This window comes from Euleptes europaea, chromosome 11, assembly GCF_029931775.1.
Source record: "Euleptes europaea isolate rEulEur1 chromosome 11, rEulEur1.hap1, whole genome shotgun sequence".
NCBI classification, from domain to species: Eukaryota; Metazoa; Chordata; class Lepidosauria; order Squamata; family Sphaerodactylidae; genus Euleptes; species Euleptes europaea.
Window position 1 is genome coordinate 43,219,745 of NC_079322.1, and position 22,955 is coordinate 43,242,699.

At 40.9% G+C, this 22,955-nt stretch overlaps 1 protein-coding gene across 1 annotated transcript in view; it reads left to right on the forward strand.

Moving 5' to 3' along the window:
• Nucleotides 1-22,955, forward strand: part of RAPGEF5 (Rap guanine nucleotide exchange factor 5) — a 141,698-nt gene that overhangs the window by 101,979 nt on the left and 16,764 nt on the right. Inside the window, exons 14-20 of the mRNA XM_056857527.1 lie at nucleotides 4,794-4,891; nucleotides 6,648-6,678; nucleotides 7,502-7,580; nucleotides 17,480-17,629; nucleotides 19,340-19,437; nucleotides 20,442-20,564; nucleotides 21,445-21,623. Of these exons, the coding sequence (XP_056713505.1) occupies nucleotides 4,794-4,891; nucleotides 6,648-6,678; nucleotides 7,502-7,580; nucleotides 17,480-17,629; nucleotides 19,340-19,437; nucleotides 20,442-20,564; nucleotides 21,445-21,623 (758 nt within the window). The remainder of the gene's footprint in view (nucleotides 1-4,793; nucleotides 4,892-6,647; nucleotides 6,679-7,501; nucleotides 7,581-17,479; nucleotides 17,630-19,339; nucleotides 19,438-20,441; nucleotides 20,565-21,444; nucleotides 21,624-22,955) is intronic.

Below are 22,955 nucleotides of genomic sequence, written 5' to 3' on the forward strand. Positions count from 1 at the left end.
TGATAGTTGTGTTATAGACAGATAACTGTTTTTACAGACATCAGTAAAAATGTATGAAAAGACTATATGCTGGTCATTTGGGGGGAGTTGCTTTGTTGAAGGGGACGCACCAGTTTTATGTACACTGCAGTGTGGGGGGCATGAGTTGTTCCTGGAATGTAAACAAGCCCTAATCTAGAACTGTTCAATATGTTTTATGAATGCAACATGTTAGGTGCTGGGATGGTGTCCCAGGAGAGGGGTACAGCTTATAAAACTCTTCTCAGTCTTCCTCTCACGTACACATATACAAACGTTTATTGGCATAATTACAAGGCTTTTAACATAATTCTAAACAAAATACAGATAGAGCACTACAAATTGGAAGAATACAGTAATATTCGATATGAGTTATGGTATTACAAAATATACTAATTAACAGCAGTTTTAATCTTAAGCACTTCTACAAGAAATTGGGCCACTGTCTCAATTATTTCAGATGGAAAGGTATTTACTCTAGCCAATCAATCTTCCTCTCTATAACTCTTTAATAAGTTTTCTTTGGCTTGAAACAGGCTGACTTCCCATCTCTTTTCTCCTTTAACTGACATTTAACTGCCACTGAAAAAGGTTCGGAAACTTAAATTGGTCCAAAATGCAGCAACCAGGCTACTGTCAGGAGGTGGTTACACAAATTGTACTACCTCTGTAGGGTTTTTTTTAAAACAGAAATTCTTAAAGAAAAAAAAACAGAAAAAAGAACAAGGGGAAAAACTTAAAATCTATCAACTGAATAAGATTAGTAAAAAGAAATAAAAGATATGCATAAAGTAATGACACAAATATAACAGTGGTGGTGAATCTACAGACAAGTCTCTATAAACGATTTCCAAATATTTAAAAACAAGTCCATATACAATTGCTGTCTATCACCTACATTGATGAAACAGGCCATATCCCAAAGGATTGGGGGTTGGCAGTAGTGGTCCCATTCTTTAAGAAAGGGAGGAGAGATGATCCCTCAAATTACAGGCCCATCAGCCTTCTGAAAATTATTAGCAAAATATATGCAAGACATCTGTTAGAAAAATTTGTCAGCTGGCTTGACCAAGAAGACATAATAGAACAGGAACAGGCTGGTTTCAGGGAAGGCAGATCCACAATAGATCACTGTCTCACCCTTCAACATCTTATAGAAAAGTACTCTTCGAAGGGGAAATTCTCCCTGTATGCCGCCTTTATAGATCTCAAGGTGGCTTTCGATTCTATTTCCAGACCCTTGCTATGGGCCAAACTGGAATCTTCCTCCATTGATAGGAGGCTCCTCTTCCTTATACGTGCCCTGCATAATCAGACCACTCTAAGAGTAAGATGCAGTAGAGAAGGACACCTCACAGACCCAGTCAACACCTACAAGGGAGTCAGACAGGGTTGCCTTTTAGCCCCTGCATTATTTATCTATTACATTAACGGCATCCCAAATTGCCTAAAAGAAGCTGATCTGCATCCCCCAAAACTGGCATATCGGCATATTTCGGTTCTATTTTATGCAGATGACACCGTTATATTATCCAGAACCCCTATAGGACTTAAAAGAGCCCTTGCTGGATTTGCCATATATTGCGATAATGAAAAACTAACCATCAATTTTCAGAAAACAAAGATAATGGCTTTTGCCAAACGCCCAAAACTCAGAGTCTGGAACTTAAAAGGGCATAGACTGGAGCAGGTGAATGGCTTCAAGTACTTGGGTGTAGTCCTACAGGCCTCAGGCTCTAAGCTAAATACATGGCCAGCCTGGGGGATAGATCAATTTATAACATAACCAAATTCCTTCACACAAAGGGGGCGCACTTCATCCCAGCAGCCCTAAAATTATATCAGGCCGAAACACTGGCACAAATGCTTTATGGAACACATCTCAGATGCCCTTCTTCTTGCTTTGCACCACTAGAACGAGTCCAGTCTAAGTTTCTTAGACTGGTCCTCCAGGTCCCTAGATGTGTATCGAACTCCCTTACACGTCTAGAAACAGGTATGTTAAGAGTAGAAGCAAGAGTGAGCATAGCATCTTTCCTTCTATGGCTAAAAATAAAATTCAATCCCCATGGTCTTCTTCCCCTGACTTTAATTGACAACTTTGAATCCAAATGGCAGAAGGCTGTGAGAAGTAAGTTGGAGAGTTTGGGTCTCTCCCCCCGGGCTTTGCTGAAGGTGGGTAGAGATCAAGCAAAGAAAATTATAATCCAGAGAGTTAACGATATTGAACTGCAGTCTGACTTGCTGAGGGCACCGGCATTTACGTCTGCTCCTACAACCAGATACATCCCAGCCCCAGCTGCCTACCTTTCCACCATGGAAATCCACACTCATAGAAGGGCATTCACTTCAGCTAGGTGTTCAGCCCTACCCTCTGCGGTTTTACAAGGGAGGTATAATAAGATCCCAAGATCAGAGAGATTTTGTCCATGCAATTCTGGGGAAATAGAAACAATGGAACACATGTTTTTCAGATGATCATTCTATAAGGATGCCCGCTCTAAGCTGTCCCAGTCCATGCTTGAGAAAATCTCAGGTTATTCTGAAAAACTTCAGGTTAGGAAGCTCCTGTCAGATGAAATTCCCTTACAAATTAGAGAGGTCGCCAAATTCTGCACAGCAATCTACAAACTTCGTCAAAGTTTAGTAAAATAAAAGTCAACGAAATAACAAAGTTAAACATCTTCTTTTGAAATTGTGTCAAAATGTTTATTTCTTATCCAAATTGTGAAACATTTTAATTTATATATATTCTTTTAAATTAATATGACACAAATTTTAAACAACATCAATGTATCCCCTGTAATATTGCTGTTATGTTCTTAATTTTTATTGGCGCAATGCCGCAATAAATGTTTCTATTCTATTCAGTTGCTGTCTTCATACCATGTATTCAAATACTGTTAGTGTTCTAAAGTCCATTGATTAACCAGAGGTGGGCTTTTATCTTTCCAATGTTGTAATATGAGTCTTTTAGCTGTAGTAAAGGCATGGAGGGTCCATTTTTGTTGACCATTGGTTAACCTTCAAGAGATGGGCGAATAGTTTAAAAGTACATAGACATCCTCAAAAATCAATGAACTTGCTAATACAAAATTGATATGGGTAATAACGTCTTCCCAGAAATACCCAATGACTGGACATGCCCAAAGCATATGTTTAAGGATTGTGTCCTGTGAGTTACAATGCCACCAAATAGCCACATTACTCAATCCTTTGCTAAAGAGTCACTGTGGTGTCCAGTGTATGTACTACCTCTGTGTTGAAAGATCTGCACTTGGCCACCCATCTGTTTCTTGGCACAATTCAAAGTTCTGATTCTTACATTTAAAGCCCTAAAATGGCATTCCTGCCAACAAGCATGTTAGTGAAGCATACTATCCAGCCCACCAGTTAAGATCCAAGGCCCTGCTCTCTGCGCCCCCACCTTCAGAGGTGAAGCGAGTAGTGACTAGAGATGGCATTTTCTGTAGTGGAACCTCACCTTTGGAGTATTCTCCCACTTGAGGCCTGCCTGGCTCTACTTTATTTCTCTAAGATACCGGGCTAAAACACATCTTTTAAACCCAGGCTTTTAATTAGGGGCTTAACTTATCAGCTTTTTAATAGTCTGCTCAGTTTTATGCTGCTTGTGTTTTTGTAAGGGCTTGTGTTTTATGCTGTGGTTTTTAATTGTAAACCACCATGAGCGGCACTCTGAAGAGGCAGCATTGAAATATTCTAAATAAATCAGCTGCTTTCAGCATTTCTTCCCTTCTACAGTATATGAGGTCTCATCAGCCCATTTTAGTAGGTGTTGTGATCATAACAGTCACCAGCTAGCTAGCAATCTGGCGTCCTGCTGAATTGTGGGAGAGAGAAGAACAATTTGGAAATCCCACTTGGCTGGTCAAATTCCCACCCACCCCCTCTTTGATTTTATGAGCTCTTGGGGTTTGAGCATGCTGACCTTTCTTTCCCACCTCACCCCGGGTTTATCTGCTACTCACCTGCTTTTGATATTTCTTTCTTTCTGGAGCATATTGAGCCCTCATCAGGTAAGTTTTAAGGGTTCCCCCCCCTTCCGGTTAATTTATTCTGCATATCTGAGGAGTCTCTCAATCAGGTAAAGTCCATCTTGTTTCTGTGTGTCCTGGGTTTGTGACTTTTGTTATTATAATAATGACCAGCCAGATGAATGTTGTATATATTGATACCTATTTTAAAGGCTGCCTAGGTTCAAAATGGATTACTATATTTGAATTCCTCAGAACAGTGCATTAACTAAGTTTAACCAAAGCTGTAATGCTAAGAATACTTTCTTGGCAGTTAGCCCATTGAATAAAATTACTTCTGAGTAGTCCTGCTTGGGATCGTGCTCTGTATTCTGAACTAGTAGCAGCACTGCTGTGTTTTTGGCTCATGTAGTGGAAATAATATGAATTTTGTGTATCCATGCTGAAGAGACATATGCTGGCAAGCTTGTGGCAGGCTTTAAATAATATTCTGAAATGTCAGTTGAAATTTTTTACACAGGCTAATGAGTGTTGACACTTTTAACACCATTACTTAGGAATGGTACAAAGACTGCCTCTGAAGACATCAGTGATCACTAACTGGCTGCATTTCAGCAGAAATTATGCATTGTGAAATTTCAGCTTGATAGCATTCATGAAGTTTTGTTTTAACAAGTAAAAAACGGATTTCCTGAAAGATAAGAGGTACATTGTTTTATAGTTTAGCTCTAAACAGTTTGGTTGATTCATATTCTCTCTTTCTTACTTGTCTTTAAAAAGACAATATACAGGAATGTATTAGATGATGTATATGAGTATCCTGTACTTGAAAAGGACCTGAAAGAATTCCAGAAATTACTGGGAATGCACCGTCGTCAGTAAGTTTTTTTTTTCCTTTAAAAGAAGGTCTCTTTTTGGAAGTTTAGAGTTGACCATTTTTCCTTGAGTTAAATAGCGATGCAAACTGCAGTATACATATGTTTTCACACATTTAATATATGTTCACGTGAGTTTTGCTTTTGTGCAATTACATAGGATTTGAAAATGGTATGTTTAACATACAGTATGTGAACAAAGGAAAATTATGATGCCATCAAACACTAATTTAGCCTTCCACCATGTAACAGAAGATTTGCAGCCGGCTGTTGCATTAACAAGTAATTTATATTTGAGGGAATGTAGCTTGTGAGAATTTAAACAGTAGGACTACTATTTTTTTCCTGGATTTCAAATCTACTGCTTTTGCCCCATTTCTCATATTTTTCAAACCATATAGCTCTATTAAGTGCAATTTCTCATTTATTAACTTGGCATTTTCAGTTACTTCTTTAGTGTTCTGCTAGCTAGTGGTTTCTACATTTTTGTATTTTGCACCCTTTCTCCTTTTCTTGATGTATCTTTTATTCCATTCTCTTAACAGTTACACCATTGTTCTAATCCATCATAAAGGATTAAACCTGCCAACGCACTGCATGCGTTTTCCTACCATAAAATAAAACAAATATGTTTAACTCCTACCTTTTAAAAGATATGTGATACTTGTGCTCCTAGGACACAAACACATATAATGTATTCTTGATAAATTTTAAATTTCTGTATTGCTGTTTAGTATAGTCATGCTGCTTATTGAAAAGAACTGCTTCAGTATTTATTTATGAAGGATGGTTGTCAACTATGTGTTGAGAAATTCCTGGAGATTTGGAGGGTGGAGCCTGGGTTTGGGGAAGGGAGGGACCTCGGGGGTGTGTGTACAATGTCATAGAGTCCCCCCTCTGAAATAGCCATTTTCTCCATAGAGATCTCCAAGTCCCACCTAGAGGTTGGCAACTCTAGTGGGAAGCTAGTGTTTTTTTTAGATTGGCAGTAGATAGATAGTTTATTTATGTCCCTTAGCCAGATAAAACAAGATAAAACAGGAAACATGGACTAATAAATCCTTACAAGCAAAGAATTACAGTCTGAGTCTTATAACAATTAAAAAGAAAATTACAACCGAGACACATCTGTCAATTGCGCTGAGAGGCTGTTCTATGGCGTCGAATTTTCATTGCTGCCATGCAAAATTTCGCAACCTGAAGAGTGACTGAGGGATTATCCCCTTGTAGGAGCATCTCAATCCTTTCTCCTGCCCTGTCAGGTCCCATTCTCGATAAGAGGGGCTCAATAAACTCAGAACGGGGTAATGTATAAAAATTGCAGTTCAGGAGGGCATGCTCAATAGTTTCTATTGACAGTATTGGCAGTATTTTAAGGTTTATATTTTTCTGTCATGTGGGAAAAATGAAAAACTTTTAAAAAACTAAAATTAGTTGCTGTCATGCAGGCCACACTTAGTGCTAGAAGTCAGTTGACAATGTGCATTGCCCTAGTTACTTATAGGTGACGTAGGTTTGATATCGTATTAGACCTCAGTTCTGACATAAAAGGCTGCAATGCTGTGCACATTTCAGAGTAAGTCATGTTAATTTCATTGTGACATGTTTATAAATGAACATATATAGGATCAGATAGCAGATTGTTTGGATAAAGTCATCAACACCCTCTCCTTTCTGCATCTGCTTTGCCAAAGACCAGAAATAATATCAGTTTCCAATTGTGTTTTTGACAGAGTAATGTATTGTCTTTTTGTTTCAGCACCGTAGATGAATATTCACCTCACAGAAAGGTAATGCAGACAAGTATAATATTTGAATTTTATCTTGGTTAGTGTTGTGTACTCTCATTTTTCACTTCCTTGGTTTCTTCTAATCGGTAAAGTCAAGTGATCCAAAACATACAATGAACTAGATCTATAGCATTACTAAAAGCATTTGCTTCTGCCACTATTGCTCTGTTTTTGGCTGTTTGAGCTAAGCTAAAGCGATTGTGGCATTATTAGCATTTAACCAGTAAACTCTGAGATGCCAGAATCCAAAATGAGCCAATCTTCATGTCCTTGCCTGTCTAGAAAGAGACAGCTTTGAATCTGAGCTGACTTGGGCAAGCAAATCTGAGCAAAGATACTGATTGTAAATGTCAGGTAGTTTATCAGAATAGGGAAAGCGTTGTGAAGTGATGGAAGCACACGCCCACACAGAGGCAGGGAGAGAGCACTCCTGTTTAACTAATGGAGAGAAATAATGAGAAATATTACCCTAAAAATTAGATGGGACAGTGTTGCTGTCATCGACAAGTTCACCGGATTGCCATTTAAGAGTATAATAAGCTTTGAAATACTGCTGCAAGAAGTACAGGAAGCAGAAAATAAGAACGTACTGAAATTTCTCACAGATCCAATTTGCTGCTGTTCTCAGTGTTTTTTCAATCTGCAGTTCTCTTCTTGTTTAATAAGACAACTCTCAGTTTGTTTAGCCGCCACAGAATGGGTGGGTTTCCTCTTTCTTTCTTTTTTTTCAGCCACTCCTCAATTTTGGGCCAGATTTATTTTAAGCTTCACAGTTACTGCTTTGCATTCATTAGTCAATGTTTCTCTTTTTCATTGCTCAAAGCATAAAGCCATTTTCCATCAATTCAGTGTCAAGGAGAACTGGCTCCAGAACAGAGGAACTGTGAATGAAACTGAAGAAGGTAAGTGTGATTGAAAGAGAGCAAATGAAAGAAGGGAGAATGGTTCCATATTCCTGCATACATATCAGCATTAATAACCTTTTGCTTTTCCATGACAAACTTAAAAGTTACGATGAAAGACAAGGGAGGTATAAGTTGAGAACACTCTTACACAGTGAAAATACATTTCACATTTCTGCTGTATTTTCCAGTCAGAAAATTTTAATGGCTTAGCTGGTTTGGTTTAATTTTTTTCATATCACTAGTAGATAGTATAATATCGAGATCCAGTGTGGTATAGTGATTGGAATATTGGAGTTTGATCAGGGATTCTTCAGTTCAAATTCTCACACAACTATGAAGCTCTCAGGATGACATTAGGTCAGTTGGGCAAGAAGAAAAACTATGCACGCTACCTTGAGGTCCTTAGAGGAAATGTGGAATAAAAATGAGATAGTAAAGATGGAGCTTACAAGATGGCTAACAGAAAAGAGCAAGAATTCAGTAGCACCTTAAAGACTACCAAAATTTCTGGCAGCTTTCGGGAGTCACAGCTCATTTCTTCAAATGATGGCTAATGGAATTTTATAATATATAGTTGGGGAATGTGTTAAATATTTAGATCAGTTCAGCTGTTTTCTATAAAGTATATGACTGGTCGAAAATCACCCAGTGAGCATCCACAGCAAAATGGGAATTTGAACCTGGGTCTCCCAGATCCTACTCTGAAGCTCTAACCGCTATACCACACTGACTTTATTATGGTGGCTGCTGTTGAACAGTAGGAAGCAGCCAGGACTAGTTGAGTCATCAAGTCAGGTGGTATCAAGTTACCCAGAGGTTGCTGCCAGGCCTAGGGTTGCCAAACTCCAAGTACCACATGGAGATCTCCCGGAATTGCAGCTGAACACCAGATGACAGAGATCTGTCCCCTGCAGAAAATGGCTGCTTTGGAGGATGGACGCTATGGCATAATATCTTTCTGAGGTCTCTCCCATCCCCAAATCCTGCCCTCCTCAGACTCCACCACAAAATCTCCAAGAATTTCCCAACCTCAAGCTGACAATGCTAGCCAGGCCTGGCCCCATTGAGTCCTCCCTCAAAGGCCAAAACAGTCCTGGAAAGGGCCCTGCCCCCTCCCCCTATTTTTTACTGACAGAAACAAGCTTGGAATTCTGTGGTTGCCTAGCAGTAGCCACTGAGGGAATAAGTTGTTTAAAGCTACAGTTGCTCCTTTTATCATATTGGGGTTTTTCAAAACCCCAAAAGAGAAAAGAAAAAGTGTGTGTGTATTTGTAGAAAGATCTGTCTTCCTGATTCACAGCTCTAGTCACTGGATTTAACTTTCCAGAGATTTGGCTGACTTCACTATTAGACTATAAAATTATTATATAATCTTCCAACAGATATTAGAGTGGAAGTGATGCTGTTCTTACTGACATCTTTAGTTGTCACTGCTAGTCTGCAGGGTGGCATATGCCAAATTAAGAATAAATTTTGGCTAGGATCCAAAGACTTGTTTGGTTTTATGCAAAGGCTTGTTGTGCTAGCTTTTGTTTTTACGTTAGTTGACTTGCTAATGCTAGTCAACTAGCAGCCATGGTAAATCATAAACCGCTTGTGAAACTCACCACTGTTTCAAAAGCAGTTTGCCACATCATGGTAAGGAATTCTTATGAATTGTGTGTTATTCTTAGTAGTACTGAGATAAACGATATCAAATTTAAAAAACACTGTATCGGAGATCACCTACGGTGTCTGGCCTATGTGGCTCTATCTAGATTTATTTCATCTTATCTGTATTCATAGTACAGTAGACAGAACTTTTAAAATCCCCTAACAGGGAACTAATTCCAAAAGAAGTAATTTATTGGGGTTTTTTCCTACCTTAAAACATGTAGAAGTACAAAATATATAAATATGCATTTATGTAGGGAAGTTTTTAAAAAATTATGTGGGACTTCTGTGGATTTGTAATTCATGAGAATTGACATGCTATTCCAATGCTGTTTCAAACTTCTAACACTGTGTTACTTCTAAACTATAATATTCTTGTAAATTTCATATTTAGTTCCCTTCCCTGCTTAGTTTCCCCCCACAACAAACAAAACAGGAATCAAGTGTGATACTTCATACATCTGATAAAGCAAGCTCTGACTCAAGAAAACTTCTGTCAGAATGGATTTTGTTAGTCTTTAAGTTGCTACTGGACTCCTGTTTTATTTTGCTGACACAGACTAATATGATTTGGAATTTTCCATAACAGCGTTTGTTTTGCATGCCCCCCAGTAACATCAACATGTACAGCTGATACGTACTGTGGTAAAGATAGAAATAAAAATGGTCTTAACCTGGAACTAATACTGACAAAAATTATTCCGCTTGTCACTTTTCCAGTATAATACACTGTGTAAGCAAGCATGCAAAAATAAGTTATATATAATTCTAATAAAAATTGCTGGGCTGTAAAGTTGTTTTGAAATCAGTCACAATTGCTTTATTTCTTAACAAAGCAGTTTAAGATTCCTAATGTTATGAAATTTGAATAGTAAAATCTAAATGCATTTTTATTGATGTAAAATCTTTTATGCCATTTAGCCTTAAAGCTCTTATGGTGGCATACAACAATAATAAACAGTTTTTAATTTCGTTGACAGCCAGCACTATAAAAGCCAGCACTTAACAAAATGTAAAAATTAGTAAACATAAGCAGAAATGTCGCAGGAGTAGTACAAATGCAGAATATGAGTAACTTATGTATCACACAATTTTATCAAAAGCATATACTGAATTACAAACAAGGAAAATATACAGCTGCTTTGTCTACTTCCTACTGCTGTTAATTATTGCTGTTGGATTTAGGGTAGGTTTTTTTTTGTGGCCGTTTCTTCCACAGCTGTGTTTATAAAACATAGTCTATAAAATGTGTTACGCGTTGGCAAATGCATCTTATATACTACTGTGTTCATCCATTTTACTTTCGCAGATGCAGTGCATCATGTTCTGGGGGGCAGTTCCCCCCAATCCTAAATGTACTTGGGTTTTTTTGATGTACCCTGATACATACACACTTGAACTAGAGAGAAAGAGGCCTAGAATGACCTTGTCTCCCCCTCCAATTTATTTCTGCAGATGCCCTTGATCATATTCAGTGTAGGTGGTTTTGGGGTCTCAAATTTGGATCCCCCCCCCAGCTGGGTCTGTTTACCTTTTTCTGTCCCCAGAGTGTGGCATTCGGCTCACAATCCTTAATGCTTTATATATGATGCACTACAAACATAATGGAGCAAGTACTAATGTCATATTTGTATTCACTGTTGGAGTCAGTTGTGCAATGTCAAACTCTATCATTGCCACAGATTTTGTTATGCAATGTTCATCTTCTGTCTTCGGTGCAGCCCCACATGTGGGACTGCGCCTGCGCGCAGGCCTGCCACCGGAAAAAATTCAATAGCCTTAGTCCTCAACCCGGGGATGCCCCTCCCTCACAGGCGGGGCTGGCCTTCGCGCCGTGCAGCCCGCATGCTCCTGGGCAGGGCATTCCCTTCCCTCCTCAGTTCCTTTTTTGCCGCCGCTTGGATTGGAGCTCCTTGCCTTACCTCAACGAGTTCGTAAGTCCTTCGGGCCGCGTCCTCCGGCCCTTCTTCTTCTCTTCTCCTAAAAAAAAAAAAGAAAGAAAGAAAGAAGAAAGAAAGAAACTTAAAAATAAAATAACCAGTAACTAAAGGACGATAACAAGTAAACCTCATGCTGAAGTACGTGATGGCCTGTAAGGCCCCCTTTAAGATCTGTAAGAAGTGCCCGGCTAAGATACCGCACTCAGATCAACATGAACTCTGTCTAACTTGCTTAGGAGAAGGGCACAACGTGTCTAAATGCTCCATATGCCAAGGTTTCTCTACCCGGTCTCGCAATGCTCGCGCGCACCGGCTGAGTGCCGAGTTGTGGAAAAAAGCCCTCTCGGCCCCCTCCCCTTCGACGGGTTCCAGGACACCGGAAGATGCGCAGTCGACCAGATCGGTACCGATCCCTGGTACCAGTTCGACGCCGAGACCCTCGGATCCGATCTCCTCGGATCCGCCCCAGGGCCATAAAAAACACAAGCGCAAGACGAAACATCTTGAGAAGCAATCTAGTTCCAGCCATTCAGTGCATAAGAGACCCGTACAGACACCAAGACCTCTGGTACCGGACGTCTCCATCTCGGTACCGCCCTCGGTACCTCCATCGGCACAGCCCTCGGTACCGCCCTCGGTACCGAGGACACCCTCGCCTCACTTGGACTCTCCGTTCCACTCCTACTCTGAGGCAGACCTAGATCCTCTTGAAGACCCTCTTTTGATTGCGGATCCGGACCCGCTAGACCCGGCTTCCATGGTACCGACCCCCTCGGTACCACAACAGATTTTCCAACCAGCCCCCTCCACTTCTGGGCCCACAATATCCCCCGAGTTGGTCAAGGACTGGATTGAATTCTGCCGCTTTAGACAGCTCTCCATCAGGGGCGAACCGGTGGTCCTTCACACACCTCAGCTGCCCTCCCCATTTACCCCTCTGACTCAACGCACTCCTAGACCGGAGTCCTAACTAGAGGAAATGGGATCAAAAGATGAAAGCTCTGCAGATGTATCAGAACCTTCACCAGATGAACTGGTGGGGGACACAGATGCTATTTCACCATCTGAAGACCTCAAGCTCCGGACAGAGCAAATGATAAGGATGGCTGAAGCATTGGACATTAATATTTCCACAACGGACAATAGGCCCAAGGACAAGATCCTTAGTCGTCTCTACCCCGATACACCGGGCATTGCTGCCTTCCCCATATAGCTACATCTCTCTGGAAGAAACCTGCATCCCTACCAGCTTCTTCCAAGAAGGTGGAGAACCTGTATAGGATAAAGTCTGAGTCGGCTGAATTCCTCACAGTTCACCCTCCTCCCTCCTCCATAGTGACCACGGAGATGCAATCCCGACAACGCCAGGGACCACATTCAACTCCTGCCGACAAGGAGAGTAAACGACTGGATCAGCTGGGCAGACGGACATACATCTCCTCTGCTCTGAGTTTCCGTATATCCAACTACCAAACCATCATGGGGGGGTACCAGCTTTTCTTGTGGGAAAAGGCTGCCCCCCATATTGACCTGCTTCCGGAGGATTCTAAGAATGCCATGCGTCTTATCCAAGCAGAGGCCACTCGCTTATCGAGACAGCAGATCAACGCAGGCAAACACGAAGCAGATAGTGCAGCTAGGACGATGGCTTCAGCAATCACTTTACGTCGCCACTCCTGGCTTCGCTCTACTGCCCTCCCGTTAGACACGAGATCGCACATCGAGGATCTCCCCTTTGAAGGCGATACCCTATTTGCTTCGTCAACCACAGATTTCCTCACGAATCTCAAGAAGGATCGCCAGACCGCCCGTTCTCTAGGGGTGGCTCCTCCTTTTCACCAACAACAAAGGGACAAACCTCAATACCGTCAGCAATCCTTCGGCCCTTCCTTCAACAGATACCAGAGATTTCAAAGATTCCACCCGTATCCTCAACAGGATAAGTTCCAACATCAGCAACCCAGACCGAAACACGCTTTCAAGCAACGCTCTAACCCTAACCCCCAAAACAAGGATCAGAGACAATCCTCACAAAAGTTCTGACTATTTCCGCAACCCTCAGAGGAGGGGCTACCGTTCCTGAATAGGTTGGCTAAGTTCTCTGAAGCCTGGCAGGCTATCTGTTCTGATGCCTGGGTTCTCAAGGTTATTTCCCAGGGCTACCACCTGGAGTTTAAATCCATTCCTACTTGTTTCCCTGCCAGTTCTGCGGCAGATAACCCACTCCCAGAATTTGCACCCCAGCTAGGTGAACTTCTCCTAAAGGGTGCCGTTGAAAAGGTTAACCTCCCATGTTTGGGATTCTTTTCTCGTATTTTTATGGTTAATAAAAAGGATGGGGGCTCTAGACCCATTATTGATCTCAGGTTTTTGAATAAATATTTACGAGTTTCCAAGTTCAGAATGGTTTCCCTATCCTCTGTGATGGAACTTATTTCACCTCATACATGGTTCGCAGTATTGGACCTGAAGGACGCTTACTTCCATATTTCCATCCATCCTGAACATCGACACTTCTTAATGTTTCTCTATGGGTCTGAATTTTTTCAATATTCTGTCCTCCCTTTCGGCCTTGCCACGGCCCCCAGAGTTTTTACGAAGTGCATGGCGGTAGTTATGTCCTTCCTCAGAGATCAGGGATGCACAATTTACCCTTACCTTGACGATTGGCTGCTCACGGCTTCTAGCCCTGAGTCACTCTCCGTCAATTTGCAGCTAGTTCTCTCTACCTGTTCAAAATTGGGACTGATGGTCAACTTGAAAAAGTCTAAACTAAGCCCTTCCCCCAGAGCTCAGTTTATTGGTGCAGTGTTAGATTCCACAGCAGGTCGGGCATTCCTCCCCAATGAGAGAGTGTCCTCCATTAAGGGGCTAGTTCATCATTTTATGAGATATAGACACCAATCGGTAGTCTCTATACAGAGATTATTAGGCCTAATGGCATCGACCACTGCAGTAACCCCTCTAGCCAGGCTTAAAATGAGGGAACTGCAGAATTGGTTCATCAGGTCCTACGACTTCTCTCGCCACTCCAAGTGGTATAGATTGTCTATCCCCAGGCCTATTCTGCGATCGCTACAATGGTGGCTCTCCGAGCCTAATCTTCTAAAAGGGATCCCTCTGGGGTTTTGGACTCCAAGTTTTACAGTCACCACAGACGCCTCTATGGAGGGTTGGGGTGGTCATTGCGGGAGTCACTATATCCAGGGTAGATGGTCTCCTAGTGAGTCGTCGATGCACATTAATTTTCTAGAGCTGAGAGCCGTGCGTTACGTTCTTACCTCATTCTCAGATATCCTCCAGAACTCGAGAACACTTCTGCAGTCGGACAACTCCTGCACAGTGTTTTATATCAACAAACAAGGGGGCACAGGTTCCATTCCTCTCTCCAGGGAAGCCCAGAAGATCTGGGCAATAGCTGGGAGACACAACATAGACCTGCGTGCCATGCATATAGCGGGGATCCACAATACCTGGGCAGACTCCCTGAGCAGGGTTTTTACCACAAACCACGAATGGGAACTACAGGATCAGTTTATCCTCCCCATTTTCCAAGAATGGGGCACTCCTCAGGTAGACCTGTTTGCGACCAGGGGCAATAAGAAAGCAGTAGAATTCTGCTCTCTGGCGGGGAGCGACCCTTCGTCCCTGGGAGATGCTTTCCAGCTCATTTGGTCGAACCGCCTTTTTTACGCCTTCCCCCCATTCCCCCTGCTAGCACGGGTTCTGGGGAAAATAGCTGCAGACAACACCGACTGCATTCTCATAGCACCCCGATGGCCGAGACAGATATGGTTCACCCTCCTTACACAACTAGCAGGGGGGAATTACAAACCACTACCAGACCACCCGAACCTACTTCGCTGGGGGGAACTGGCCCACCACGATGTACAGAGACTACACCTCATGGCATGGAGAATTCTTCCCTCTCATTAGTGGGTTGTTCACAGTCAGTTCAGGAAGTCCTTTTGCAAGCTAGAAGACCCTCTACTCGTTACTCGTATGACAGAAAATGGGATAGATTTCTAACCTGGGCGAATCAAGAGGGATTTTCTCCCTTTGCCTGTCCTGTTCCTAAGATCTTGGATTATTTGTTGGAATTAACCAAGAGGGGACTGGCAGTCTCATCCATAAGGGTACATTTGGCAGCTATTTCAGCCTTCCACGATAAGGTGGAGGGTTATACAGTTTTCTCCCATCCCCTTGCAAAACGCTTTCTGAAGGGTCTTAATAATTTATTTCCTCCTAATCCTATGCTAACGCCCCAATGGTCACTCTCCCTGGTCCTAGCAAAACTGATGCTAACACCCTTCGAGCTTTTAGCTCAGGTGCATCTGTCTTTTTTGTCAGCTAAGATAGCTTTCCTGGTGGCTGTGACATCAACTAAGAGGATGGGGGAGCTGGCAGCCCTTCGTATTGATAGCCCCTTTCTCAGGGTTTATAATGAAAAGGTGGTCCTCCACCCTAGTTTTAGATTTAAACCCAAGGTGATCTCTTCCTTTCACCTAGCTCAAGATTTAGTTTTACCAGTGTTTTTCCCCAATCCTTCCTCTCAGGCAGAGAGGACACTACATACCCTTGATGTAAAAAGGGCTCTTCTTTATTACATTGACCGTACAAAGCAGTTTAGAAGGTCCAAGTCCTTATTTGTATGCTATCAGGGATCCAAGAAGGGTAAAGTGTTTCAGATCTGCAGAGGTATTAAATACCACCATTGTTGATTTACTTTTCCCAAGCACAAACCTGGTAATATTTGATTTATCACATTTATATACTGTCCTTCCAAGTAGCTCAAGGCAATATATATGGGATTTTTATTTTATCCTTGAAACGATCATGTGAAGTAGGTTAGGATGAAAGACAGCAATTTGTTCCCTGACCAGATATTTGAATTTGGTTTATTGTATTTAGGCTAGAACTTCAACACATAGTATCATATTATGTAATCATGAATAAAGGTGATCATTGGTTTCATCCATCTTAGATCAGGGGTCCCTAACCTCTTTGAGCCTGTGGGCACCTTTGCAATTCTGATACAGTGTGATGGGCACAGCCACAAAATGGCTGCCACAGGAGGCAGAATTTGCCATATAATCGCTGCTGCAGCTTACCTCCAGTCACATGGTGAAGATCCTTGTGCTGTGGTGGCAGCTGCTCCTGAATCAACATTTTTAAAAAATCTACAGAGCCAATCAAATATCATATAGTCACTCAGAAGCCTTGCTTGGCAACAGCCCCACCTGGCCCCGCCAACTTTCTAAAAACACTTGGTGAGCACCAGAAAAGGTGTCGACAGACCCCGTAGCACCCACAGGACCATGTTGGGGACCCCTGACTTAGATCCTATCAGTCCATTTGGGTGTCACTGGGATGTTTCTCCAGCTCAAGGAGCCTTCTGGTGATGCAACAAGCTCTTCTTCTCTGGTAGGATTCAACCATTGACTATAAAGGATCTTTTGGCTGATTGTTGTATGCTGCTCCATTGTTGCTGCTTCAGTTATGATGTCCTCTTGAGAGAACATGGGAACTGCTGAAAATTTCAGCCGGACAATACTTCTTTTTATATCTCAACATTCCACCTATTTGCTCACAGCAGGATACGTGTTTTTTTTCTCCATGTTATCCTCTCAACAACAATGTGAGTCTGGGAGGCCGATAGGTCCAGGATGACCAGATCAGCTCAATTGTGAATGATGATTGAACCATAGCCTTCCCCAGTCCTAATGCAACCAACGACACTATCACACATTATTCAGAGGTTAGGTGCTGCATAGGTAGCCCTGAAAAGCTACTATTAGTATATCAACCACAATTGCTTTATTCTATACTCTAGAAGCATAGGGTTGCTAACTCCAGGTTGGAAAATGCATGGAGATTTTGGGGGTAGAGCCTGAGGAGGGGAGGGTTTGGAGAGGGGAAGGTCTTCAATGGGGTATAATTGCATAGAATCCACCTTCCAAAGTGGCCATTTTCTCCAGGTGAACTGATCTCTATCACCTGGAGATCAGCTGTAACCCTAGGAGATCTCCAGCCACCACCTGGAGGCTGACAACTCTAAAGCACCAGCTGACAACCCTAAAGTACCATCTGTCAGTGCTGTGTTTTTATTTCAAGCCTGTATATTTCTAGAAAGAAGAAAATGTGCTGGTAGGTCAGTAGGTGTGGTTTCTGTTGGCAAAGAATAAGTGTCAAACAAGATGTCAAGCAAAACGTTGCCATCTTTAAATCTGTCAAGATCTTTTCACTTTTAGCAAAATGTATCCCTGCCTGTTAATGGAATTATTCGCTCTTTTTTCTCTGCAGTTTTTTGCCGTGTGTATATAACAGAACATTCTTATGTCAGTGTAAAAACTAAAGTATCTACTTCGGCTCAGGAGATTGTGAAAATTGTGGCAGAAAAGCTCCAGCATTCACAGGAAGATCTGGCTTTGGTGACTGTTTCATTCTCCGGGGGTAAATTATTTTCAGCTATCAGTGTTCCCAGGGTTTTTCCCCCCTGTATCTTATCTCTAAAGAGAAGGTTGACATTTTCTAATGTAAGGATAGGGCTGTTTCCCTATGGGCCTGCAGCTGGATGACCATAGCACAATAAGAGCTGCTTAGCGGAGTGGAGTTTCCATGACAACTGCTAATTCTTTGGTACTGTTGGATAATACAATTCCACATCGGGTCTGGATTGCAAAGGACTTGTCCTGTACAGAAACATGTTTTAAGGTTGCCACTACAGATACATCTCCCTGTTCATAATTTAAAGTAGCCTGAAATGGCTCTGAAGTACCTTAAAAAAAAGAGAGACTCTGGATCCTCCTTTGCATTTGAAGTCCGAACAAATAATGCTATCTATAGTTCTTTTCCATCTCTTGATCTTAAGAAGTCAGATGGATCTCTTCACAGTTTCAAATAAAAATACAGTTTGCAGGCCACTGTTCTTGATCAATTTGACTTATTTAACATTTTATAACAGAAGATCTTGAGTGTCTGGAGAACTGTTCACATATTCATAAGGTTATAAGAGGAAAACAAAGGAAAATGAGACGTAAACACAAAGGAATCTATCAAAAGGCTGCAGAGAAAGGATTTGACACTACATCTCTGAAGAAGAAAATAAATAAGTGCCTAGCATATGTAGACACTTCATGTTGTCATGAAAATGAAGAGAGTGAACAATCAATCTAGAATGTTACTATTTTGGTGTGTTTACCAATTTCAAAATGAGGGTATGAATTTCTACTTCTGGTAATGAACATCTACATAACTATACAGCACACACTTGGGCCCCTTTTCTGCACACACTCTTAGAAATGAACAGAAATAGAACAAGATCTGTGTCATACTTTTTGATGAGATGCGTACAGGAAGTATACCTGATATACTTGGAACTAAATCCTGTGTACCTTGCTGAGAATAGCCATTTCTTCGGTGCTAGGTCAGGGCCCCATCCCCTGTGCTATTGCAAGATGAGTCTTTGACTCGGTCATTCACAGTTCTAGGAGCAAGCCTTTACACAGCTCTAGGAGCAAGCCTTTACGTGTTGCAGGAGTACTGCATAGAGGAGCATTTGTAGGTGGGATGGACTTTGGGAACATCTTTGTCCACCTAAAATAGTTTGAGTTGGCAAAACTCGTGTCAGTGGTTAATAGGGTTATAAAACCCAGTAGAACGCATCTAGACCTCAGTCTCTGACTTTCTTGCTTCACATGTGATGCTGTAGTAGTAGGTTGCATTGCCAGCCTGCATTTGTACCACAACAGCTAGCACTAGGGAGAGAGGGTGGTACAGGTGGGCAAGATAGGGCTTGACAGCTAAATCTCTAGAGAAATTCTGGTTAGGTCTGCCAATTTAGAACTCTTTCATACAGTTAATTGTTGATAAAGAGTGTAGTGGTTAAGAGTGTTGGACTAATAACTGGAAGGCCCCAGGTTCGAATTCCCATTCGTGCCATGGAAGCTCACTGGGTGACCTTGGGTCAGTCATACTCTCTCAGCCTAACCTACCTCATGGGGTTATTGTTAGAATAAGATGGAGAGGAGAATGATGGAAGCCACTTTGGGTCCCCACTGGGGAGAAAGGCAGGGTATAAATAAATAAAATGGATTTGCTTTTAATAGGTTTAAAAGTCAAAATATAGTATTTATATTTCCTCTCCTTTCGCTTCTGTTAAAGAAAAGCATGAATTGCAACCAAATGACATGGCAATCTCCAAGGCCCTCGAGTCTTCTGCTCGGATGTTTGTTTTCCGAAAAGATCTAACAGATACTCTGGTAAGGATGTGTGTGCCACATTCCTAAGATTTCTCTAAAACATCTTGGAGGATGAGGTTTTCTTATATTGTATTGTGGAAAAAATGGCTATATCAATATGCAAATGTAGTAGCATTTCTGGCCCTTAAATGATTGGGTATGTCAATAACGCTTCAGTCCTGTGCACACTTACCTTGGAGTAAATTCAGTTGAAATCAGTGGTATTTACTTCTGGTGCATTGGATTGGGGTTTAAGATTACTTTGCATTTGAAAAGTTCACTTATATACCAAATTACCCTCAGTTTTCCAAAGAGTTTTTAAAATCTTTGTCAAAATCAAGAAAATAGACAGCATTTCTCAATTAACAAAGGTAATGTTTAAGCTCTGTTTGAATATGTTAAGGCACTTAATGTATTTGGGTTCATAATTTTTCTTCTTGTTGTCAAATATGTTTTTTAAATCATAGAAGTGACAGTTTTATAAAATCTGTAAATGTTATTCTGGATAGAGGCATGTTGAACACAGGTGCTATAAATCTAGTGGATTTGTTTATGTAGATATTAGCAAATAACTTTTCCTGAGGTTGAAGACCTGTTACATAAATTGAGACCATAGGCCAGATTTGTCTGAGAATTTGGATTTAACATGGTATCTATTTACTTGGCTATAGGTTACTTAGCTACCGGTATATGTATCTATTTACTTGGCTATATTAATTCTTAAGAATTAATTCTTAAAGATATGAGGTGGTCTGATACAGTAAGGGAACGTTGATCTTAGTATTGAAAGCTATATCAATCTTGGGGACCTAATTCTTTCTGGGCAAACAGTTTATGGTAAGTAATGGTATATTCCTAAGCAGAGCCACACTCTTGTAAGTCAGTTAAGTCAATGAGCTTAGACCGATACAGCTCTGCTTAGGAATTCACTGTTAAGAGTACTGAATAAAGATGACTTTTTATGGTTGGGATTTCATTTAATGTATGCTTGCTCAGGAACTCTTGCTATCGATGTATTATTTTAGAACCCTTTTGCTGAAAATGATGAAACTCAGCAAAGATCAGTGAGAATTCTGGGAATTAACACTTGGGACCTCGCTTTGGAATTAACATCCTTTGACTGGAGTCTTTTCAACTTGGTTCATGAGGTAAGAAGTAATGGTGTAAGGCTTACAATAATCAACCCTCTTTGTTTTGCTTGGCTGATTTAAAACTGAATGTTTGGTGCTCATGCAACCACTTTCTCCACAATCCCATAGATTAAGTGCAACCAATCCACTAGTAGGCTACAGCAAGAGTATAAGTTCCCACCAGGCACATGCTCTGTCTAACCTATCTCACAAGGTTGTTGAGAATAAAATGGAGAAGAGAACGATGTCAGATGCTTTGGGACCCCATCAGTGAGAAAGGTGGGGTATAAATGAAGTAAATAAATAGATGTGAGAGAATTCTTGTTATGACCTGAAGAAATTTAGAGAGTGAAAGATGGCACACACATGAAAACATGAAGATGCCTTATACTGAATCAGGCCATTGACCTATCAAGGTCTCAATGGCACTGACTCTCCAGGATGAGGTCTTTCATATCACCTTCTGTCTTACTGAAGATGCCAGGGACTGAAGGTCCTAGGACTTTCTGCATACAAAGCCAATATTCTACTACTGAGCCATGGCCTTTCCCCAAGAGAATTCATTAGATCCTACCCATTCCTTTGTGATTCTGAGGAAGAAAAAAAAATCAGATTTCATTTTGCTCTCTAAAGCAAATTAAATAATTATCAGACTGAAACACAATCACAATTAATGGAAGTCCAGTCAGACACAATTGCTTTTGCATTTGTCATAGCTGAATAGTTGCTGAGTATCTCAAAAAAATATGTGTGATTCTAGATACTGTTTGAACTGTTTAAGGTTCATTCTTGAATCTTTAAAATGAGTCAGATAACCAAGTATCAACAGTTATGTTTCAGATTCATTGAATACTGATAATGCATTTTATTACAATCCCAATTACTGTTTGTCTTTCAGCAAGAGCTGATATACTTCACCTTCAGCAGACAGGGCAGTGAGGAAAACACTGTGAATCTTAGCCTTTTGCTTCAAAGATGCAATGAAGTTCAACTCTGGGTCGCCACAGAAATACTCCTCTGCAGCCAGCTCTGCAAACGTGTGCAACTAGTGAAAAAATTCATTAAGATTGCCGCGCAGTAAGTTAGATGCAATGGGAATCCCGTTGAATATATTCAATCTCTTTAATTTATGTGATGGGTAATTAAAGAGAATCTATGCTGTGCTGCATGTTTTTGGTTACTCTGATGTGCATATAAAATGATATGTGAAAAAGAACAGTAATGCATTTTGTGTGCCTCATTTTGCAGAAAGGACCCTACGCATATACACTACAGTTCTTACCACTCCATTGTAGTGTGCAAACTGTGCTGTTGGTCTTCAGCAGCATCTCAGCAATTTACAGTTCACAACTATGGGGTGTGTGTGTGTATGTGAGAGAGAGATTAAGTAAGAACTGTGTTCTATTTACCCAACTTATTTTCTCTTTTAATTATTAGAGTTTTGCACAATGGCACAACTCATTAAAATATTGTTTAGCAATAAACTACATTTATTTTATTTTATTTCCTCTTGTTGCTAGCAGTGAATTTTTCACAGTCCTTTTCACATGCATGCTTAAAAATTATTGGATGTTCTGTCGTCTGAACTAAAGTACTTTTTGAACTTAATTACCACAGTTAACAAATACTAAAATGGATTGTTTTACACAGAAGGGAATGATTTTTTAATTGTTTTCCCTTACCCCATTACTTGAAAATTCATTTTAAATGACCAAAAGTATAGGACAATTAGGGAGGGATGAGTTTTATTGAGAAATAAAAGCCATAGAAACTGAAAATCAGTTCAGAGTTCTAGTAAGTTGTGACAATTAAAAAATGGATGTATTCTGCTGTCTTTTTAAAACAACATATATTGTTGAATGGGGAGGGCAATTCCTGCTATTTCCCCCATCCATTGGAGAACCCCATGTTGTTCATGAGGGTCTGCTCACCCCAACAAACACAACATGAAGGATGCAGTGGGAAGGAGAGGTGGGTAAGTCCTGCTTCAGAAGATTCACTCAACTAGCGGATCTCATAGGATACATGCCATTGTATACTAGTGTTCTTCTGTATATGATGAATTCCAACATGTCAGTCTGTACAAATTTTGGTGCAGAAGTAATGGTACATTAGAGTGCTTTTCGGAAAATGAATCCAATAAAATCAAACCTCACCTAGTTATTTCTTAGATTTTTGCAGAGTAGTTAAAGGACCTTTTCATATGACTTGCAAACAACAGCATCATCACAAAATTCTAAAATTGAAAATATTGCTAGTATATTACCTCACTTAATCCAAACGAGATCCAGCTTCAGTTGACACCATGCAAGCATTCAGATGCCTTAAAAACTGTTCCTACAGATTATGAAAGTTGTAATGGGAATTCACATTTAAGCTAACTTCATGGGGGAAAAACAATTACTTTAG